This window comes from Vipera berus, assembly GCF_964194415.1.
Source record: "Vipera berus genome assembly, chromosome: 7".
In the NCBI taxonomy this organism is placed as follows: Eukaryota; Metazoa; Chordata; class Lepidosauria; order Squamata; family Viperidae; genus Vipera; species Vipera berus.
In genome coordinates, this window is record NC_138209.1 from 11,232,270 (window position 1) to 11,250,391 (window position 18,122).

At 41.9% G+C, this 18,122-nt stretch overlaps 1 protein-coding gene across 1 annotated transcript in view; it reads left to right on the forward strand.

The window, feature by feature from the left end:
• Window positions 1-6,566: 6,566 nt before the first annotated feature.
• Window positions 6,567-18,122, forward strand: part of GPAT3 (glycerol-3-phosphate acyltransferase 3) — a 30,495-nt gene continuing 18,939 nt past the window's right edge. The window contains exons 1-2 of the mRNA XM_081332808.1: window positions 6,567-6,917; window positions 16,094-16,160. Of these exons, the coding sequence (XP_081188934.1) occupies window positions 6,774-6,917; window positions 16,094-16,160 (211 nt within the window). The 5' untranslated portion in view covers window positions 6,567-6,773. The remainder of the gene's footprint in view (window positions 6,918-16,093; window positions 16,161-18,122) is intronic.

The window sequence follows — 18,122 nt, forward strand, 5'->3', positions numbered from 1 at the left end:
GTCGTAAAATGGGACAAAACTGACAAACGTTTCACTTAGCAACATTAATTTTGGGGTCAATTATGTTCGTAACTCAAGGACTACTAACATTAATCAGGGGTTAAAGCATGTTATTTATCAGGCCGCTGTGTTTAATGGGGTCTTTATTTACTTTAATCCCAACTTGGTATTATTTTTAAAAAATAACTTAAAAGTAATGAATATATCAAAAACGCCTTCCTGCTCCTGTTTTCCACAGAACAACCACCACGTGAGGTAGGTTGGGCTGAGAGAAAGCGACTCACCCAAGGGTTACTCAGCGAGCGGGACTAAAACTCACTTTCTTCCAGTTTCTAACTTAGGTTTTGTACTCCTATTCTATATTGATTTGCTTGTGTTGGTGAAAAGCATGGCAACAACTGTCACTCTGACAATCCAGAATTATCTTTTTCAGCTGTTACAGGTGAACAGGCTGTGTATGATTAATATGACTCAGAATATGACTCCTCATGCAGTGATAGGAAATGAAGGTTAGAAAAATATTTATAAAGTTCAAGATACAGCAGAGAAGAAAATATGGCTCAAGAAACAGAGAATGCAACTTTTTCCTAGATTGTCCGATCTGAAACTGATGGTGTAGAATTTTTCACTTGTCTATCATTTGCCTGAACAGACAAAAGCAAGCATGTCCAGAAATATATAGTCCAGAGCTAGTTTTCTGGCCTGCCAATTTTCTCTGTAGAGTTTTGCTTTAAAATCTATCTGGTGATGTTTCTCTTGCACTTGTAAATGCCTCAGGCCTGTTACATCTAAACCAGGGGTCTTCAAACTTGGCCCTTTTATGACGTGTGGACTTCAACTCCCAGAATGCCTCAGCCAGCGTGTCTGGCTGAGGAATTCTGGGAGTTGAAGTCCACAAGTCATAAAAGGGCCAAGTTTGAAGATCCCTGATCTAAACCCTTAGGTTTTGCTGATTCCTCAAGCTGAACTCATTGGCTGGATTTGTACAAGTGCTAAAGTAAAAGATCATTGTTTTGGGTTTCACTGTGGTCTGCAATGCGGATCAATTTTTAATCTGAATATGTTATATGAATCCAACTCATTGGATTAAATAACCCCTCACATGGGTTATTTTAGTGACTGGAAATGCGTCAGTTTTGGACCAGAGATGGTCAAAATTTAAGTCAAGATGGCAGACACAGCTGCATGTTTGTAGCCCCACCCCTTTCATATGCAGCTCTCTATCACCATTGGACTTTTAAAAGATTCTTACGGTTTCCATATTGGATTTTTGTGCAGTCCATACCATAGTGCATAACATATTCATAGAGGTGAATGAAACTGTTCAGTAGAGCTTATACACAAATTAAATTGGCAAAAAATTTGGAATCTATAAAAACATCTTTTTTGGGGGGGGAGTGTTGATGCCTGGTGTTTATCTAAACTAATCCCTAAAGTTTTCTTGTCAAGATTTTCATTTCATTTTGCTATTGTTAACTGAAGCCTGAGAGAAAGTGACTGGGCCAAAGAAACCCAGTTGGTTTTGTGCTTATCTGTTTTTCAGACTGGTTCCTTAACCACTACATGAAACTAGGTCTTAAAAATACATTATAAATTACTAATAAACTTGGGGGGGGGATGAGTTTCATTGAAGAAAAGCAACTAAACAAACAATGATGATGTATAAAATTAGTTTAACATTGGAACTGGGGTCCCTGTATACCCCTGATTTTGCATAATTTCCATATACATGAAAATGAATTTGTTGAGAACAAAATGCACCATTAATATCTAATTTTGCAACAGAACTGCAAAATTCTGCAGAATAGAGAGAGCGAGGAATGTCTTTAAAATTAGCTTATGTATTATGCCTCTATGATAAGAAAATATTTTCTCATTTACAATGGATTAGGTTTTAAATAATTTATACCGTAGGTAGTTCTCAACTTGCGACCATTAGTTTAGCCACTGTTTGAAGTTACAATAGTGCTGAAAAAAATTGACTTTATGACTGGTCTTCGGATTAAAGTCTCTTGCAGTATCCCTGTGGTCGAATGATCAAAATTCAGATCCTTGGCACTTTAACCATTTATTGACCATAGTTGCAGTGTCCTGGGTAATGTGATCACCATTTGTGAACTTCCCAGCCAACTTCTCACAGGGAAGTCAATGGGGGAAAACTGGATTTGTTTAGCAACTCCAAGATTTGCTTAATGACCACAGTAAAAAAATTAAAATCAAGTGTGACTCACTTAATGACTACATTGCTTGGCGAAAAAGTTCCAGTCCCACCTATGGTCTTAAGTCCAGGATTCCCTATATTCATTTGAAAAAAATGCATATCCCACCTTCTCTTTTCATATAAGAAGTAGACTCTTCTGGAGTTATATATGCAGATTTAGGGAAAATGGACAACTAATGTATTTAGTATAATATTTTTAGGAAATGTTTTTATATGTGATTTCTTTGGAATGATATCCCTTGATATTTAGTGGAGAAAGGAGCGTAGAATTTCAGTCTTCCCTTGGTGGAAGGTCATTGGGAAGCTAAATTCTGGAGCACAACAAAAAAATCTGTGCCACTGAGAGAGAAAGAGAAAAAAGGCCAAGGTACAGATATAATTGCTTGTTTACTCAGCATTTTATGCTAGCTTAGTTAAATAACCAGTTATATTTTGATAAGCAGGTAAATGTACAAGTAAATGAACTTTAACATCTTCAGTGGCAGAGTTTTGCCAAGAACTGTATTATTAAACTATCCAGATTAGAAGCATTCTTTTGCAATGCACTAGAAATCTTACAGTCCAAGTTAAACTCTGAATAGATCTTGGCCTTGTACCTTTTAATGTTCTGCGTGTAGAAATAATGCATCCGAGGCTACTCTTTTCCTTTTTTGTGTTGCTATGTGCCTGTATTTTATTCATCAGACGGCTTGCCAATTTCTGTGCACAGTTCTGGAGTTGTGACGGTCCTGAAACCTCTGACATGTCCATTCTCTGGAGGGCTCAAGTCACCCAGAAGAAGATTGCTGGACATTTATCTGCAGATGCAACAAGGGCGGGGAAATGCTGCTGTTTTATCACCCTTACTGTTGCAGTATAGTTCTTAATATTGGCTCTAACCTATTAACACTGTGGCATTCTCCAGTAACTCCAGGCATCTTTTTATCTGCTTCTCTTTCAGAGCTTCTATATAGGTCCTCGACGTAACGACCACAATTGAGTCCAAAATTTATGTCACTAAGCGAGATAGTTGTTAAGCGAGTTTTGCCCCATTTCACGACCTTTCTTGCCACAGTTAAGTGAATCACATGGCAGTTGTTGAGCTAGTTAACACGTTTGTTAAGTGAATCTGGCTTCTCCATTGACTTTGCTTGTCAGAAGGTCACAAAAGGTGATCACGTCACCCTGGGACACTGCGGCCGTCATAAATATGAGCCATTTGCCAAGCATCCAAGTTTTGATCAAGTGACCACGACAATGCTGCAATGGTTTGAAGTGTGAAAAATGGTCATAAGTCACTTCTTTCAATGTTGTGGTAACCTGGAACGTCACTAAATGAATGTAAGTTGTAGAGTACCAGTACACCAAGGAATGTTCTGGGATCCACAGGTGTAAAGTTGACCCACCTGGGCCTTAGGTCAAACCCAGAAGCAAGCCCTTAGGACCACCCCAAGCTCCCTCTGTAACTTAATTGGTTCTATTTATAAACCAGAAAGGGACACAGTGGCTCAGTGGGTTAGGATGCTGAGCTTGTCGATCAGAAGGTCGGCAGTTTGGCGGATCGAATCTCGAGTGCCGCGTAGCAGAGTGAGCGCCTGTTACTCGTCCCAGCTTCTGCCAACCTAGCAGTTCGAAAGCAGATAAAAATGCAAGTAGAAAAATAGGGACCACTACGGTGGGAAGGTAACAGCGTTCCGTGCGCCTTTGGCGTCTAGTCATGCCGGCCACATGACCACGGAGACATCTTTGGACAAGCACTGGCTCTTCGGCTTTGAAATGGAGATGAGCACTGGCCCCTAGAGTCGGAAACGACTAGCACGCATGTTTACCATTACCTTTTTTATAAACCAGAAATCAATTGAGGAACAGACTTAGCCCTAGTATTTCTTTAATGTAACTTCTAGAGGTTAATATCTTAATACTAAAGATAGGCTTCCCTTTTCATTTTGAGCCCTGATTTGTTTCTCAAAGCTTAGCTTGTTTCCATTTGTTTCTATGGACTTGAAGAAAAGTTTGCTAGCCCTTCCTGTCTTTGACAAGGGCAGCTGCTTAGGGGAGTGAAATCTGACCTACCCTGGAAAAATATTTGCCAAGGATAGACAGCTTTTCTTCCATTTCTCTCCCTAGCTTTTCTCAAACAAAGGTGCAAGAAAGATCCACACATGGATATGATTGGATCAAACATACATGGCAGTAGAGATTTGATCCTCATAGCTTTTCCTTTTGAGTGAGGGTAGATTTCTATCTGTTTGGCAACCTAGGGATGAATTTTCTCAATTTTACCCAAACAAGGAATAATTTGCAGGGTTCTCTTTAGAGAGACGGCTGCAGAGATTTAAAGCCCTAGATCCATGGTGGCGAACCTATGGCACTCCTGCCACAGAGAGCCCTGTCTGTGGGCACGCGCGCCATCGCCCCAGTCCTAGTCCTTCAGCTGGGTTTTATAAAACCTTTTCACTTTAGGCCTCCGCCGCCGTGTGCTAAAAAAATTGATAAGGATCAAATGTGGCCAAAGTCTGGGTTGTGTGGCAAACTCATGCAGGTTCATTTAATGTACTAACTAAGCCGGGAATAAGGTTTATACGCTAATATGGGAGCTTACCTAATTCAAAACCAAACCATGTCATGGCTTACGGGTAGTCCTTGATTTATGACAATTAGGACTAGGAATTCCCATTGCCAAGTATGGTTAAGTGAGTCACACCTGATTTTTGCAATCAAAACTAATTTTTGGCATCATTTTTGTTGAGCAAATCATTGCAGTTGTTAATTCAGGGGTCTTCAAACTTGGTCCTTTTGTGACTTGTGGACTTCAAGTCCATTCTGGGACTTGAAGTTCACAAGTCACAAAAGGGCCAAGTTTGAAGACCCCTGTGTTAATTGAATCATGCGTTTGTTAAGCAAATCTGGCTTCTCCCATTAACTTTGTCGGAAGCCAGCTGAAAAGGTGGCAGATGTCGGTCACAGGACCCTGGGATACTGCAACCATCGTAAATACACACCAAAAACCCACATTTTGATTATGAGTGGGGATGCTGTATGTCACTTTTTCTGTGCTGTTGTAAGGGCTCTATCTATATTGAATGAAGGATTAAATCCATTTAGGTTAACTTAAGCCTCTGTCACGACACAAATTGCAACATTGCATCATGTGTATGACACACAACTAATTCTGCCATCTTTGTGGTTTTGGCTGGGTGACACCGTATTTGCTCATCAAGTATTGCACTTTGCAGCATACCTAAAAGTATTACTTTCAGTACTTAATTTAAATGTATGAGCCATTAATTCAAAGTGCATTAAATACTTAGGCTCTGCCTCAGTTATCCGGTTATTGGGAATGTTTAGAAATTCTAGAGCTGTTTACAGCACATGCTGACCCACAGTTAATGATGGGTAGTCTTTAATTTTAGGGGTTGCCTCTGGCCTAGGCGAGGGCTGGCACATCTGGGCTGTAAACACTCCAATAAAGGAGAATTATTTGTAGCTCAGGGTTGAAATGAGGGTCCTTAGTGCTCTCCGAGCTTGGTTATTTTCTTGCAGATGTTTCAGGACCCAAACTGAACGTTACTTACCCGTCGTTTGGGTCATGAAATATATGCAAGACAACGAGCTCAGAGACCACCAGGGAGCCCTGTAAGATGACCACTAGATGGGAATAAAGTTTCTTTCACCTCCTTGCTCCATCCGGATTTTGCAGCCCTGCCTGGGTGAATCCCAGGTTGGTTGGTTGGTTGGTTGGTTGGTTGGTTGGTTGGTTGGTTGGTTGGTTTGTTTATTTATTTATTTATTTATTTATTTATTTTATTTATTTAATTTATTTATTTATTTATTTATTTATTTGATTTATATACCGCCCTTCTCCCGAAGGACTCAGGGCGGTGTACAGGGCAATAAAATAAGAATACATTAGTTAAATAATTTTAAAACTCAAATCCATCAGGCCAGGCCGGCTTGTTCGAATAGGTTCAGTCCGGCAGGCACCCAACCCGGATCGAGTAGCAAAATAGGCACAATTCCACAACAGCCACAGACTCCTCCCTCCCTCCGTCTATTCAGCCTGATCCGTTTCTTCCCCGCGTTCGCTTGCATCGAGCTGAGCGCACAATGCCGCCGCGGGCGAACAATGGGAAAGGCGGCGGCGCCGACGGCGGCGCACTCGCCCCGCGAGCTTCCCGGGCGCGCTGAAGGCGCTTTTTTACGCGCGGCTTCCGCGGCGGGGGCAGGAGAGGCCGAGCTTCGTTGGGGAGGGCTCCAGGCGCCTGCCCGGTCCGCGGCCGCCCTCGAGTTCTAACGCGCCGGCGGGGGCTCCCCGCCAGGAGCCACCCTGCGCCAGTCACCGGCTGCGGGCAGCGCCCGAGGCGCCCCCGGCGTGGCCGAAGGAGTTAAGGGGGTGGAGCTGCGGGAGGCCAGGAAAAAAGGGAGGCAGCTGGGAAGAGGCGCTGCCAGTGAGCCGAGCGCCGCCCGGAGGGTTTTTTTTTTTCCCCCTGCGCAGGCCGGCGAGCAAAAGGCAGAGAGCCCGGGGACGCCGGCGCTCGTCTGTGGTGGCGCCTCGCAGGCCCTGGTCGCCAGCATGGAGGCGATACTGGGCGCCTTTTTGCAGCTCCTGAGCCTCTGGTTCGCCCTGGCGTTCCTGCTCATCGTGCTGCCGTCCGTCTTCGGGCTGTCGCTGGGCGTCTCGGAGCTCTACCTCCGGGCGCTCGTCAAGATCCTCGAGGTGAGTCGGAGGGGGGTTGCCGGAGGGGGTGCGCGAGGAGGTCGGCGCAAAGGCGCAGCTTATTTTATTTTTTTATTTCCCCCTCTCCCCGCCTCGATTTCATGATAAGCCAGGCGACGACGCTGCTCGATGGGCAGGGGATGATGGGGAGTGTCGTCCGGAGCATTTGAAGGAAAGGGTGGCCAAAGGTAACGCTTTGCCGGCACTTGCAAAGCTCACCGAAAGCGGACCTTTCCCCGCATGATTCAGCGATCTCTTTAAGCGGCGGAGGGAGGCGAGAGCCAGCTCTCCCCACTGAAAGTCTCTCCTCAGCCCGGGCCGGGTGAAGAGGTCGCGGCCGGGTTGGGATCCGGAGAATGGGGATCTACGCGAAATATTGGGAGCGGAAGTGGCGGGAGGGAGGTTGTTTTTTGGCTTGCAAACCAACCTGGGACGAAACGCGTCGTCTTTGCATTGCTCCCAGAGGATTTAAAGGACTGTTAAAAATCCACCCTTCAGTGCGGAATCCGCTCTCGATGAATTATCCTTATTGGGCCGAAGCTTTCCCGGTTTGGCCGGGTGGAAGAATAGGTGCGTTTTGGGATGGAAAGCTGGGGTGGAGCGGGCGCTTTTCAAACAAAACGCCTGCCAAAAAGCTTGGGTTGTGCCAGGGCAAGGCTGCCTTGCGTATCTCAAAAGCCATTTCATCTGGGGTAGTTGGTTTAGTGCGTTTTAAGGAGCCAGGCTATTGATTTTTTATTTATGACCTGCTGAAATATTTGCTGCTTTGCTTTGTGAGGTTGTCCAGAAGTCAAACCAGGTGCAGAATTGTTTCCAGTTAATTATGGCAATCCACTGCTTTAAGAAGAACCCTGCTGAGAAATGCATGGTGATCCACTGCACTGCACAGGTGCAAACAAGCACTCTGTAATAGTATCCCACACCTGTGTAAGTTGTTTGGAATTGGCACTGTAGGTCAGTGCTACATGGATGACCTTGGTGAAGTTGTCTGCAACCTATCAGTGGCAGAGCCCCTCTTGGATCAAAAATAAAATTTCTATTTAAAGGACAGTATCCAATGGGAAATGTGTATTGGTTAGAAGGACCCAGATGACCTTCACTATAGCATGCTTTATTAATTAAATTTATAGTTGCCGGTATGACTCCTGGGACTCCTGGTAGTGTACAATATAGTAAACAAATCTTAAATAGCCATTATAACATAAAATTAACATAAAATATAAATCCAATCATGAGAGAATGCACCAAAATCTCACAATACAACCATCTTGTGGGCTCCTTATGGGATTCTCAAGCCTGCTGAACACACACACACACACACACAAACACACACACACACAGAGAGAGAGAGAGAGAGAGAGAGAGAGTGAGTATATAGAATGAGATTTTTGGAAGAACAATAGGATCAGGCTAATCTCACTTCAGGTGGGTTGTGGGGCATTGATGTTCTACAGGGCAAGTCTACTGCAGAAAAGGTCCCTCCTTCATCTCATCAGAACTCTTTAGCACAGACATGTCAAACACAAGGCCCAGTGGCCGGATCCGGCCCGCGAAGTGGTTTCATGTGGCCCACGAAGCCATCCTGGAAACAGTGAGGGAACGGCCCCCACTGCCTTGGCCCTGGCCCAGAGACCCTCCTCCTGCCAGAGACCCTCAGATCTGTCCCACTCCTGCCCAGGCCCCCATAGGCACCCTTGATGCAAATGATGTAGAGCTGGCCATGCCCACCCAGTAGGCCATATGCACTCTAGCCACGCCCACCCAGTAGGCCACACCCACCCTGGCCATACCCACCCAGCCCCCTGAGGGCAACCGCAATGCTGATGTGGCCCTCAATGAAATTGAGTTTGACACCCCTGCTTTAGCAGATAGGACCCATAACACGCTCTTCCATGCTAGATCTGATGGGTAGGTAGATGCAACCAAGGAGAGATGGTCCCTTAAAAAAACTGACCCCATGCCATCTGGGACTCTAAAGATGAAACCCAGCATTTTGAATTGAACCCAGAAGCAAACGGAACCAGTGCAGCTTGCAGAACATGTGTCATGTTCATGTAGTGTTTTGTTGCACGCATAACTTGTTTCACTTTGCACCAGTTGAAGTTTCTAGACACTTTTCAAGGGCAGCTCCAGTATGTTTCAGTACTCCATTCCGGAGGTGACCTAAGTAACTGAGATTAATGTAGACAAATAAGTATAATTTTCTCCTGTTGCAGTTAACAGGGCTATCAGTAGTTTACAACAGTTCATCAAAATGCAATACAGCATCTACAGGAATGACAGAAAATTTGTTTGAAAAGCACCAATGCAATGTAGAAAAAATATGTATACATCATACCAGGGTTATCTTGGCTACTATACAATATATTGTTGTGGCTAGCCTGATGTCAACTGGGCACACCTACAGAAACCAACAACTTGAACTGACCCTTCAGCCATTGCCTATTCCACTCCACTTCACCTCCCATGGTGGAGGGTTTCTGTGGGACATACAAGTTGAACCAGTTTTTATGATTTGATATTTTGGGATTAAGCCAGGTCTTAGTTGAGTATCCATATAGTTTATAATAACTGTGTTGAATATATTTACTTCCAAGTTTATTTGTAATGACGTTCAGATGTCTTCTCACAGTCAGGAAGTCTTTATTGAAGGTGTCAACTATGTTTTATTCACAAGAGATCACATCATCTACTTCTGAATTTATTTGTAATGAAATTCAGATTTCTTCTTATACTAAGAAAGTCTTTGGTGAAGGTGTCAACTATGTTTTATATAAGAGAGACCACACCATCTACATTGATGGGTACACTTCCTATCAGTGGGTGTATTATGGCGATTTATAAACTTCCATTGGACAAGCAGTTTTTTCTTGATTACTTTTCTTGAATATTTTTAGAGTGCTTGAAGGTAGGGCTTCTGTTTCAAGATCCAGGTAGGATAAAGAGTTCACATAGCTCATAGTAAAAAACAACAATAGGAATTTGGTAGTCCATTTCTGACTAATAAATGCTGTGACTTTGGGATCTTCTGTAAGGTCCAGGTACTGTACAAATTGAATTCAGCCAACATGTTTTGACCTTTGTTTCTTTCTTGTCTTGCGAAAGATATTACCTTTGACTTTTTCATACAGATACTTAGAGTTGCTGTTATGTAATATATTCAGATACTGATGCAAGAATCTATTTCATCTGGAAATAACAATATATACTTGGTCCTTAACCTGCAGTCTTACAGATGAGGAAATCCTCTGATTAAAATTGGAAAGATAACACACCTTTGCTTTCCTATTAAATCTGATATTGTATTTGATTTACAGCCTTCTCTTTGAAATTCTAGGCTAGCTACATCCTCATCCTTTATAAAATACACAGTTTTCTAAAGAAATAAAATCTGTTGGGAAATGGAATTGTTCATTGTTTAAATTCCAGCTCTCCTGTTCTGATGAGATAGAATAATTCCCAGGGTGACCTAATTCTCCAAACATTTCTCTCTGATACAAATCTAGAAAAAATAGACAGGTATTTGAATTTCCTTCACAGGGAATACTTCTTTGTATTCATATATTTAATGAAAATAGCTACTTCTCTGCAGCACTGTTCCTTAAACTTTTTTTCTCTGGGGAACCCTTTCCAATTTTGAAGATCATGGAGGATTCCCAAAGAATTTTGTTTGAGAGTTATGGTGATAGATATTGACAGCATTAAAAATTAAAATTGGTGCAGTTTCATTACGACCACAATGGAAACTAGAATTTCTGTTGCTAAGCAGAAGTGAGTTGTGCCCCATTTTTTCCACAATTGTTAAAAGCAAATCACTACAATTGTTAAGTGAATTTTTCAGTTGTTAAGTGTATCTGGCTTCCTGCATTGACTTGGCTTATTGGAAGATAGCTGGGTCATGATCACATGACCTCAGGACTCTGCAACTGTCATTAATACATTAATACGTGGCGGTTATCACGTGCCTGAAATTTGGTCATATGACCAGAGGGATGCTATAACAGTTGAGTGTGAAAGCCAGTCATAAGTTACATTTTTCAGTGCAGTTGTAACTTTGAACAGTCGCTAAACGAATGGTTGTATTTTATTTTAAAATATTTTTATTGTGTAGAATATAGGCAAATGCAAAATGATTATAACTGCACTTCCTTCACCAAGGGGAAATAACCAAGATGGTCATTGGACCATGTGGCTGGTCAGGTATGTGCTACAGGACGTGTGTCAGTTCTCCCTCAGTGCCACCACCTGCTCCTGCTGCCGCTATCCATCCAAGTCTTCTGGTCAGTTAGAAGTCAGAGACACTGACACAAACTTGTAATTTTTATATAAATAAATATATTTAACATCTACATTTACAATAAACAAGATAGTCAGGCACATCACTACATCATGAGGTAAATCATCAAGTAAAACTTAGAACAGCATACAGAACGCACAGAAGAAAAAGGCGGGAAAAAGAGGAAACTCCCCCTCCACACCCACAGCAACCAATCACAGTGCAGATTGCCTCACACAGGAGCTGGCACTCTCCAACCAATTAACTACAGCTGTGTGTTCTGGCTCATTGTACAACCCCCACTGTTCCAGCTACTACAATTTTAAATATCTTTTAACAGCTATCCTATTAGCTTATTGGGCCATGAAATGGGATTATTTCTTAAATTATTTGATGGGATTTTGATATCTGGTGTTTTATTTTTAACATGCTCACTTTTCTGGATCCCTGAGATGAGCTTGGGGAATTTTAAGAAACTATGTTCCTTTTTGTCCCCTGCCACAGTGTGCCACTAAGTCAACTTCCAGTGAAATAGGTCAAGGAACTGTGTACACTATTACTATTCAGCACAATTACTTTTACTCTTGTTTCATAACACTAGAAAATTGTCCTGCTTTCTCATGCTCCTCAAGCTGAAGAATGCTTGTGGTTTAAGCTTTCCAGTCAGCCTTCTCTCCTTCTGTGGTGGTGACACCCAGATTTTTGTATCCTGTATAGTATGAGTCAAATGGAATGCAGGCATAGAAACTGGTATAGGTTGATGTCTGTGTAGTAGCAACTTCTTTGTTTTTGGAATATCATTTGCTGAAGAGCTTAATAACCTAAAAGGATCAACCCTGACTGCTCTTTAGAAGGCCAGATCCTGAAGTTGAAACTCAAATCCTTTGGCCACCTAATGAAAAGGAAGGACTCATTGGAGAAGAGCCTGATGCTGGGAAAGATTGAGGGCAAGAGAAGAAGGGGATGACAGAGAATGAGGTGGCTGGATGGAGTCACTGAAGCAGTAGGTGTGAGCTTAAATGGACTCCAGAAGATGGTAGAGGACAGGAAGGCCTGGAGGAACGTTGTCCATAGGGTCGCGATGGGTCGGACACGACTTCACAGCTAACAACAAACATAATGAAAGTTGGAAAGTTTCATTTTCCATAATGAAAGTTGCTTCTCAACTTTTTGATGTACATTCTTGTAGTTCATTAAACTTGTTTTCCTGCTTAGGCATAAAGTAATTTTCGAAATGTAAATACAGCTCACCTGGGTTGTTCCCCATTAGGTATAAAATAACAGAACACCCCATCTTAGCAAACACTGGCAATTATGGTAATGAGTAGAATGATGAACTGCAGTCATTTCCTATTGTGAAACACTTTCCATAGTAGTTTTTCAGTAGCAATTTAATTGACAATCAGTTTTAGAAAGAAAAAAAACATACTATAATACAGGTAGTCCTCGACTTATGACCACAATTTGGGCCAGAATTACTATTACTAAGTGAGTCATTTGTTAAGTGCCAAAGTTTTTAAGTGAACCATTGCAATTGTTAAAGGAATCAGGTGGTATCCAAGTACTCTCATTAACTTGGCTTGTTGGAAGCTCACTGGGAAGGTCATAATGGTGGTCAGATTTTTTTAAAATTTTAATTCCATTTATATCCCGCCCTTCTCCCAGGGATGCTGCAATCTACATAAATATAGATTGCTAAGCACCAACTATTGATCACATGAGAGTGGATCATGTGACAATGGTAAGTGCAAAAATCTGTCAAAAACCACTTTTTTCCATGCTTTTTTTACCTTCAAAGTGTGGCTAAATGACTGGCTGTAATCAAGGTAGAGCAGCGTGAGAGACCTCCATTCATTTTTTTTAAAATAATAGGTTTAAATAAGCAACAGCAATGTGTCCTTTTAATGCAGACATGTCAAACTCGTGATGTCACGTGACATCGCGCAACGTATCGGAGCTTTTTCTCCATTGCCGGCAATGGGGTAGGCACGGTTTTGGGATGATGCGTCCAGCCCGCGGGCCAGCAGTTTGACACTCCTGTTTTAATGGAATAAGAGAGGAAAGGATCAGTACCAAAAATTGAGCTTGGGTGTTTTACAGAAATAAAAATGTATTATAAGCTTTTTGAGAAAGAAAATTGAGCTAATATTGCAGCAAAAAGCCCCAGTTTTTAAACTAGAGGAATGTACAGTATGACCGGCCAGTGTGACCAGCTAAGAATAAACCTCATTTGTTTAAAGTATTATTATTATGGTGCAAACAGTTGCTAAAGGAGGCAGTTGCTAAACAATACTACCTGTATAGCTTCCTTATAGGTAGTCCTTGACTTATAACAGTTCACTTAGTGATGGTTTGAATTTACAATGGCATTGGAAAAGACTTATGACCGTTTTTCACACTTAACTACCATTGTGGCATCCCCATAGTCACGTGATCAAAATTCAGACACTTAGCAGCTGATTCATATTTATGATGGTTATAGTGTCAAGGGATCATGTGATCACATTTTGCAACCTTCTGACAAGCAAAGTCAATGGGAAGCCAGGTTCACTTAACAAGCATAGCAAGAAAGTTTGTAAAGTGGGACAAACTTCACTTAACAACTGTCTCGCTTAGCAACAGAGGTTTTCAGCTCAATTGTGGTTGTAAGTTGATGGCTACCTGAAGTCTTTTTTGTTCCTCCTCTCTGCCTCTTTTCATTTGACTTACGATGTACTTGCTAAAGTACTGGAGATGGCATGCATATTATTTGTAATATAAAGGTAAAGGTTCCCCCGCACATGCGTGCTAGTCGTTTCCGACTCTAGGGGCCGGTGCTCATCTCCGTTTCAAAGCCGAAGAGCCAGCGTTTGTTCGAGGACGTCTCCGTGGTCATGTGGCCGGCATGACTAGATGCCAAAGGCGCACGGAACGCTGTTACCTTCCCACCGTAGTGGTCCCTATTTTTCTACTTGCATTTTTACGTGCTTTCGAACTGCTAGGTGGGCAGAAGCTGGGACGAGTAACAGACGCTCACTCTGTTACGCGGCACTCGGGATTCGACCCGCCAAACTGCCGACCTTCTGATCGACAAGCTCAGCGTCCTAACCCACTGAGCCACCGCGTCCCTTTCTGGTTTATAAATAGAACCAATTAAGTTACAGTTATTTGTAATATACGAGCCTAAAAAAGGAACCGTTTTCATGTTGGCTTTGGATTCTTTAATTTATTGAACAATTCTGGCTTTCTGTGTAATATATGTTCCTGTGCCTTGCTTTGTTCTTAAGCTGATGTTTTAATTTTATAATTACGAAAAGGAGATCTCGGTTTTGCTTCATTTTTTATTTATGTAGGAAGCTGTTTCAGAAGGCCGTTGGCTGGAATAAAGTTCTAGAACAGTGTTTCTCAGTTTGGCAACTTTAGAATTTGTAGACATTACGTCCCAGAATTTCAGAGTCAGGTTGAGAAATGCTGATCTGTTAGAAAGTCTGGAATTAGACATTCCTTTAAGCCAAAAAAGGAGTTGCTTGAGTGTGGTTTGTGTGTAATGTGAACCAATCATAGCGCAGATTTTTTTTCTATGCTACCCAGGTATGTTAGGTTTCAACTTTTAGAGCTGCTTTGCTGCATGGAAGTTTTTGGATTTGTAGTTTTCTGTACAGTACTGACACTAAGTTATATTAGCTCTAATGTGCTATTTGGTTTAACTGTGTTTAAAGATTTAGTTGATGAGGTATGCAAATCCAGCCGTGTTTTCTGGCATTATTGCAGTGCATGAACAGCTGCCTAGTAGTCATGCTTAACCAAGATGCCTGTGGGCTTGAATTCATGGTGAAATCTTGATTACTCACATTCTGTTGGGGTTTTTGTAAAGCCTTGAAGATCTGACTGGTTTTCCAGGCCTTAGGTAAGACAAATGGGGCTCATGGGTGTGTTAGTTTTTCTATCTATTCAGGTAGTCCTTGACTTACAACCATTCGTTTAGTGATCGTTCAAAGCTACAAGAGCACTGAAAAAAGTGGACATCATGACTATTTTTCACACATAACTTATGACGTTTAATTTTTTTAAAAGGAAAGAGCTTTAAATGACAATCAATGGCAGGATTATCATTCAATGAAAGGATCCTTGTTTGATCCTTGTCTTGTTTAATGAGATAGCAAATGATATGAATAATTTACCAGTTGATCCATTGACAGCTAATCAGTGCAGATATTGTTGTGCAGCTTGACTGGGCCTAAAAAGAATTAAGAGAATGAACCTGATTGTTCTGTCCTCAGTACACTCACTCACAACTAATAAGAACCTTGGTGGAGCAGTGGGCTAAGGCCTCCTTAAGTAACACCAGCTGCCTGCAATTATTGCAGGTTGGCATCCCACCAGGCTCAAGGTTGACTCAGCCTTCCATCCTTCCAAGGTAGGTAAAATGAGGACCCAGATTGTTGGGGGCAATAAGCTGACTTTGTAATAATGCCGCTTGGGGGGCCCCTAATAAGCCCTAATAAGCAGGCATATACATAGAATGAAAGCTATTGCTAAGCACATTTGATTTGTGCTTAGATTGTAAGCCGCCCTGAGTCTTTGGAGAAGGACGGGATATAAATGGGATTAAAATAATAAAATAAATAAATAAAATAACTGTGGCAAAATTCAGTTCAACAGCTGTCTCGCTTAGCAACAGAAATTTTGGGCTTAATTGTGATTGTAAATTGAGGGCCACCCATATTTTTAAATAGAAGTATTTTAAAAATGAAAATGCCTGCAACCTACAGGGCAGATGATTAGCCCCCCAAACTGTCTAAGCCAATTAAAATATATATATACGGTAAGTGTTGAGAGAGTAAGTGAAAGAAAAAAAATGCAGGGGTGCACATAGACTTCTTTAAAAGCTGGTCTCTGATTTCTCCCTTTTTCTAAATAGTGGGCCACATTGCGAATTCAGAAGGGGATCCGAAGAGAACAGAAACAAATATCCTATACTTCAAGTGGTAAGTTGCTTGATTACAGTTTTAAATTATAGATAATGGTATAATAATAAGAATCTGAAGGAATAGTCCTGAATGTCAGTTTAACGTAGTGTTTTTTTTGTAGTTTCAGAGAAATAAAGACTAGGGAAAATGCTTTAAGAGTGGTGTTTCTCAACCTTGGCCACTGGAAGATGTGTGAACTTCAACTCCCAGAATTCCTGGGAGGTGGCTGGCTGGGAATTCTGGGAATTGAAGTCCACACATCTTCCAGTGGCCAAGGTTGAGAAACACTGCTTTATTCTGTACTGCTGAATATTCTGTAATGGGGACCTCAGTGCTATATATTGTCCACCCTCAGTTCTATCAAACTACAACAGATTTAATCTCTTTAATCTGCAAAATATTTAATTGCTCTCCTGGCCACAATTGCCAATGGGACTTGGTATCTGCATGACTTTTTAACAATATCTGACATTTACCTACTCCCAATTAACCAAATCTGGTGATCTAGAAGAATTATTTTTCTCTTGTACAGATGTCTAACAGATTCTTGTATGTATAGATAAATTGGGTCTTTATTCCTTAGATGTGAACAAATGGTTAAAAAAACATAGAAAGAAAAGTTGGTTCAGTCAATTTCCACTTGAATTTGAGAGGAATTGAAGGGCTGGCTGGGGAATTCTGGGAGCTGAAGTCCACATCTCCTAAAGCTGCTAAGACTGAGAAACAATGATGTGGAATGAGGGCCTCTTTATTTTTATTTTATTTATTTTATTTTATTAGATTTATATACCGCCCCTCTCCAAGGACTCGGGGCGGTGTACAGGGCAATTAAAACACTAACAACACTCAAGATATAAAAATTAAAATAAGATTAAATCAATAGCCCTAAGTAATAAATACATTCTAAAATTTAAATTTTTTAAAATTTAACTCTAAAATCCAATCCCTCAGTCCAGGCCGGCCTGTTCAAACAACCAAGTCTTCAGGTCGCGGCAAAACGAGCGAAGGTCGGGAGCCATCCGAAGCTCAACTGGAAGCTGATTCCACAGGGCAGGCGCGCCCACAGAGAATGCTCTCCCTCTGGGAGCCGCCAGTCGACATTCCCTGACCGCTGGCACCCTGAGGAGGCCCTCTCTGTGGGAGCGCACAGGGCGATGGGAAGTTAACGCCGGCAAGAGGTGCTCTCGTAAATATGACTTGTGGGCTTCAACTCCCAGAATTCCTGAGCCAGCAAAGGATTTTTGTAAATGCTATGTACTAGTTCCTATTCAGACATTCCAAAATATAATAAATGGATGGGAGACAGAGATATATGTCCTAACCCAGGGGTAGGCAACCTTGGCTCTTTTATGTCTCGTGGACTTCAACTCCCAGAAGTCCATGAGTCATAAAAGAGCCAAGGTTGCCTACCCCTGTCCTAACCCTTTTGAGGTTGAAGTACAAAAGCTGTAACCGTATTCATTCTCCGTATAGTCGGGTACTATATGTGGATAGAGGATAAGCTGATTTACTGGAACCAGTTTTTCCTCCACCTTCATTGTTTCTAAATGTTGGGAAAGGTCTCAGTACAGGTAGTCCTCGACTTACAACCATTCGCTTAGTGAGCATTCGAAGTTACAATGGCACTGAAAAAAAAGCGACTTACGACTGTTTTTACACTTATGACTGTTGGAGCATCCCCATGGTCATGATCAAAATTCAGACAGTTGGCAACTGGCACGTACTTAAGACAGCTGCAGTGTCCGAGGGACATGTGGTCAGCTTTTGCCACTTTCTGACAAGCAAAGTTGATGGGGAAGCCAGATTCACTTTAACAACCGTGCTAGTAATTTAACTGCAGTGATTCACTTAACAACTGTGGCAAGAAAGGTCATAAAAAGGGACAATACTCATTTGACGACTGTCTTGCTTAGCAGCAGAAATTTTGGGCTCGGTTGTGGTCACAAGTTGAGGACTACCTGCATTAATGAAAGTGACACC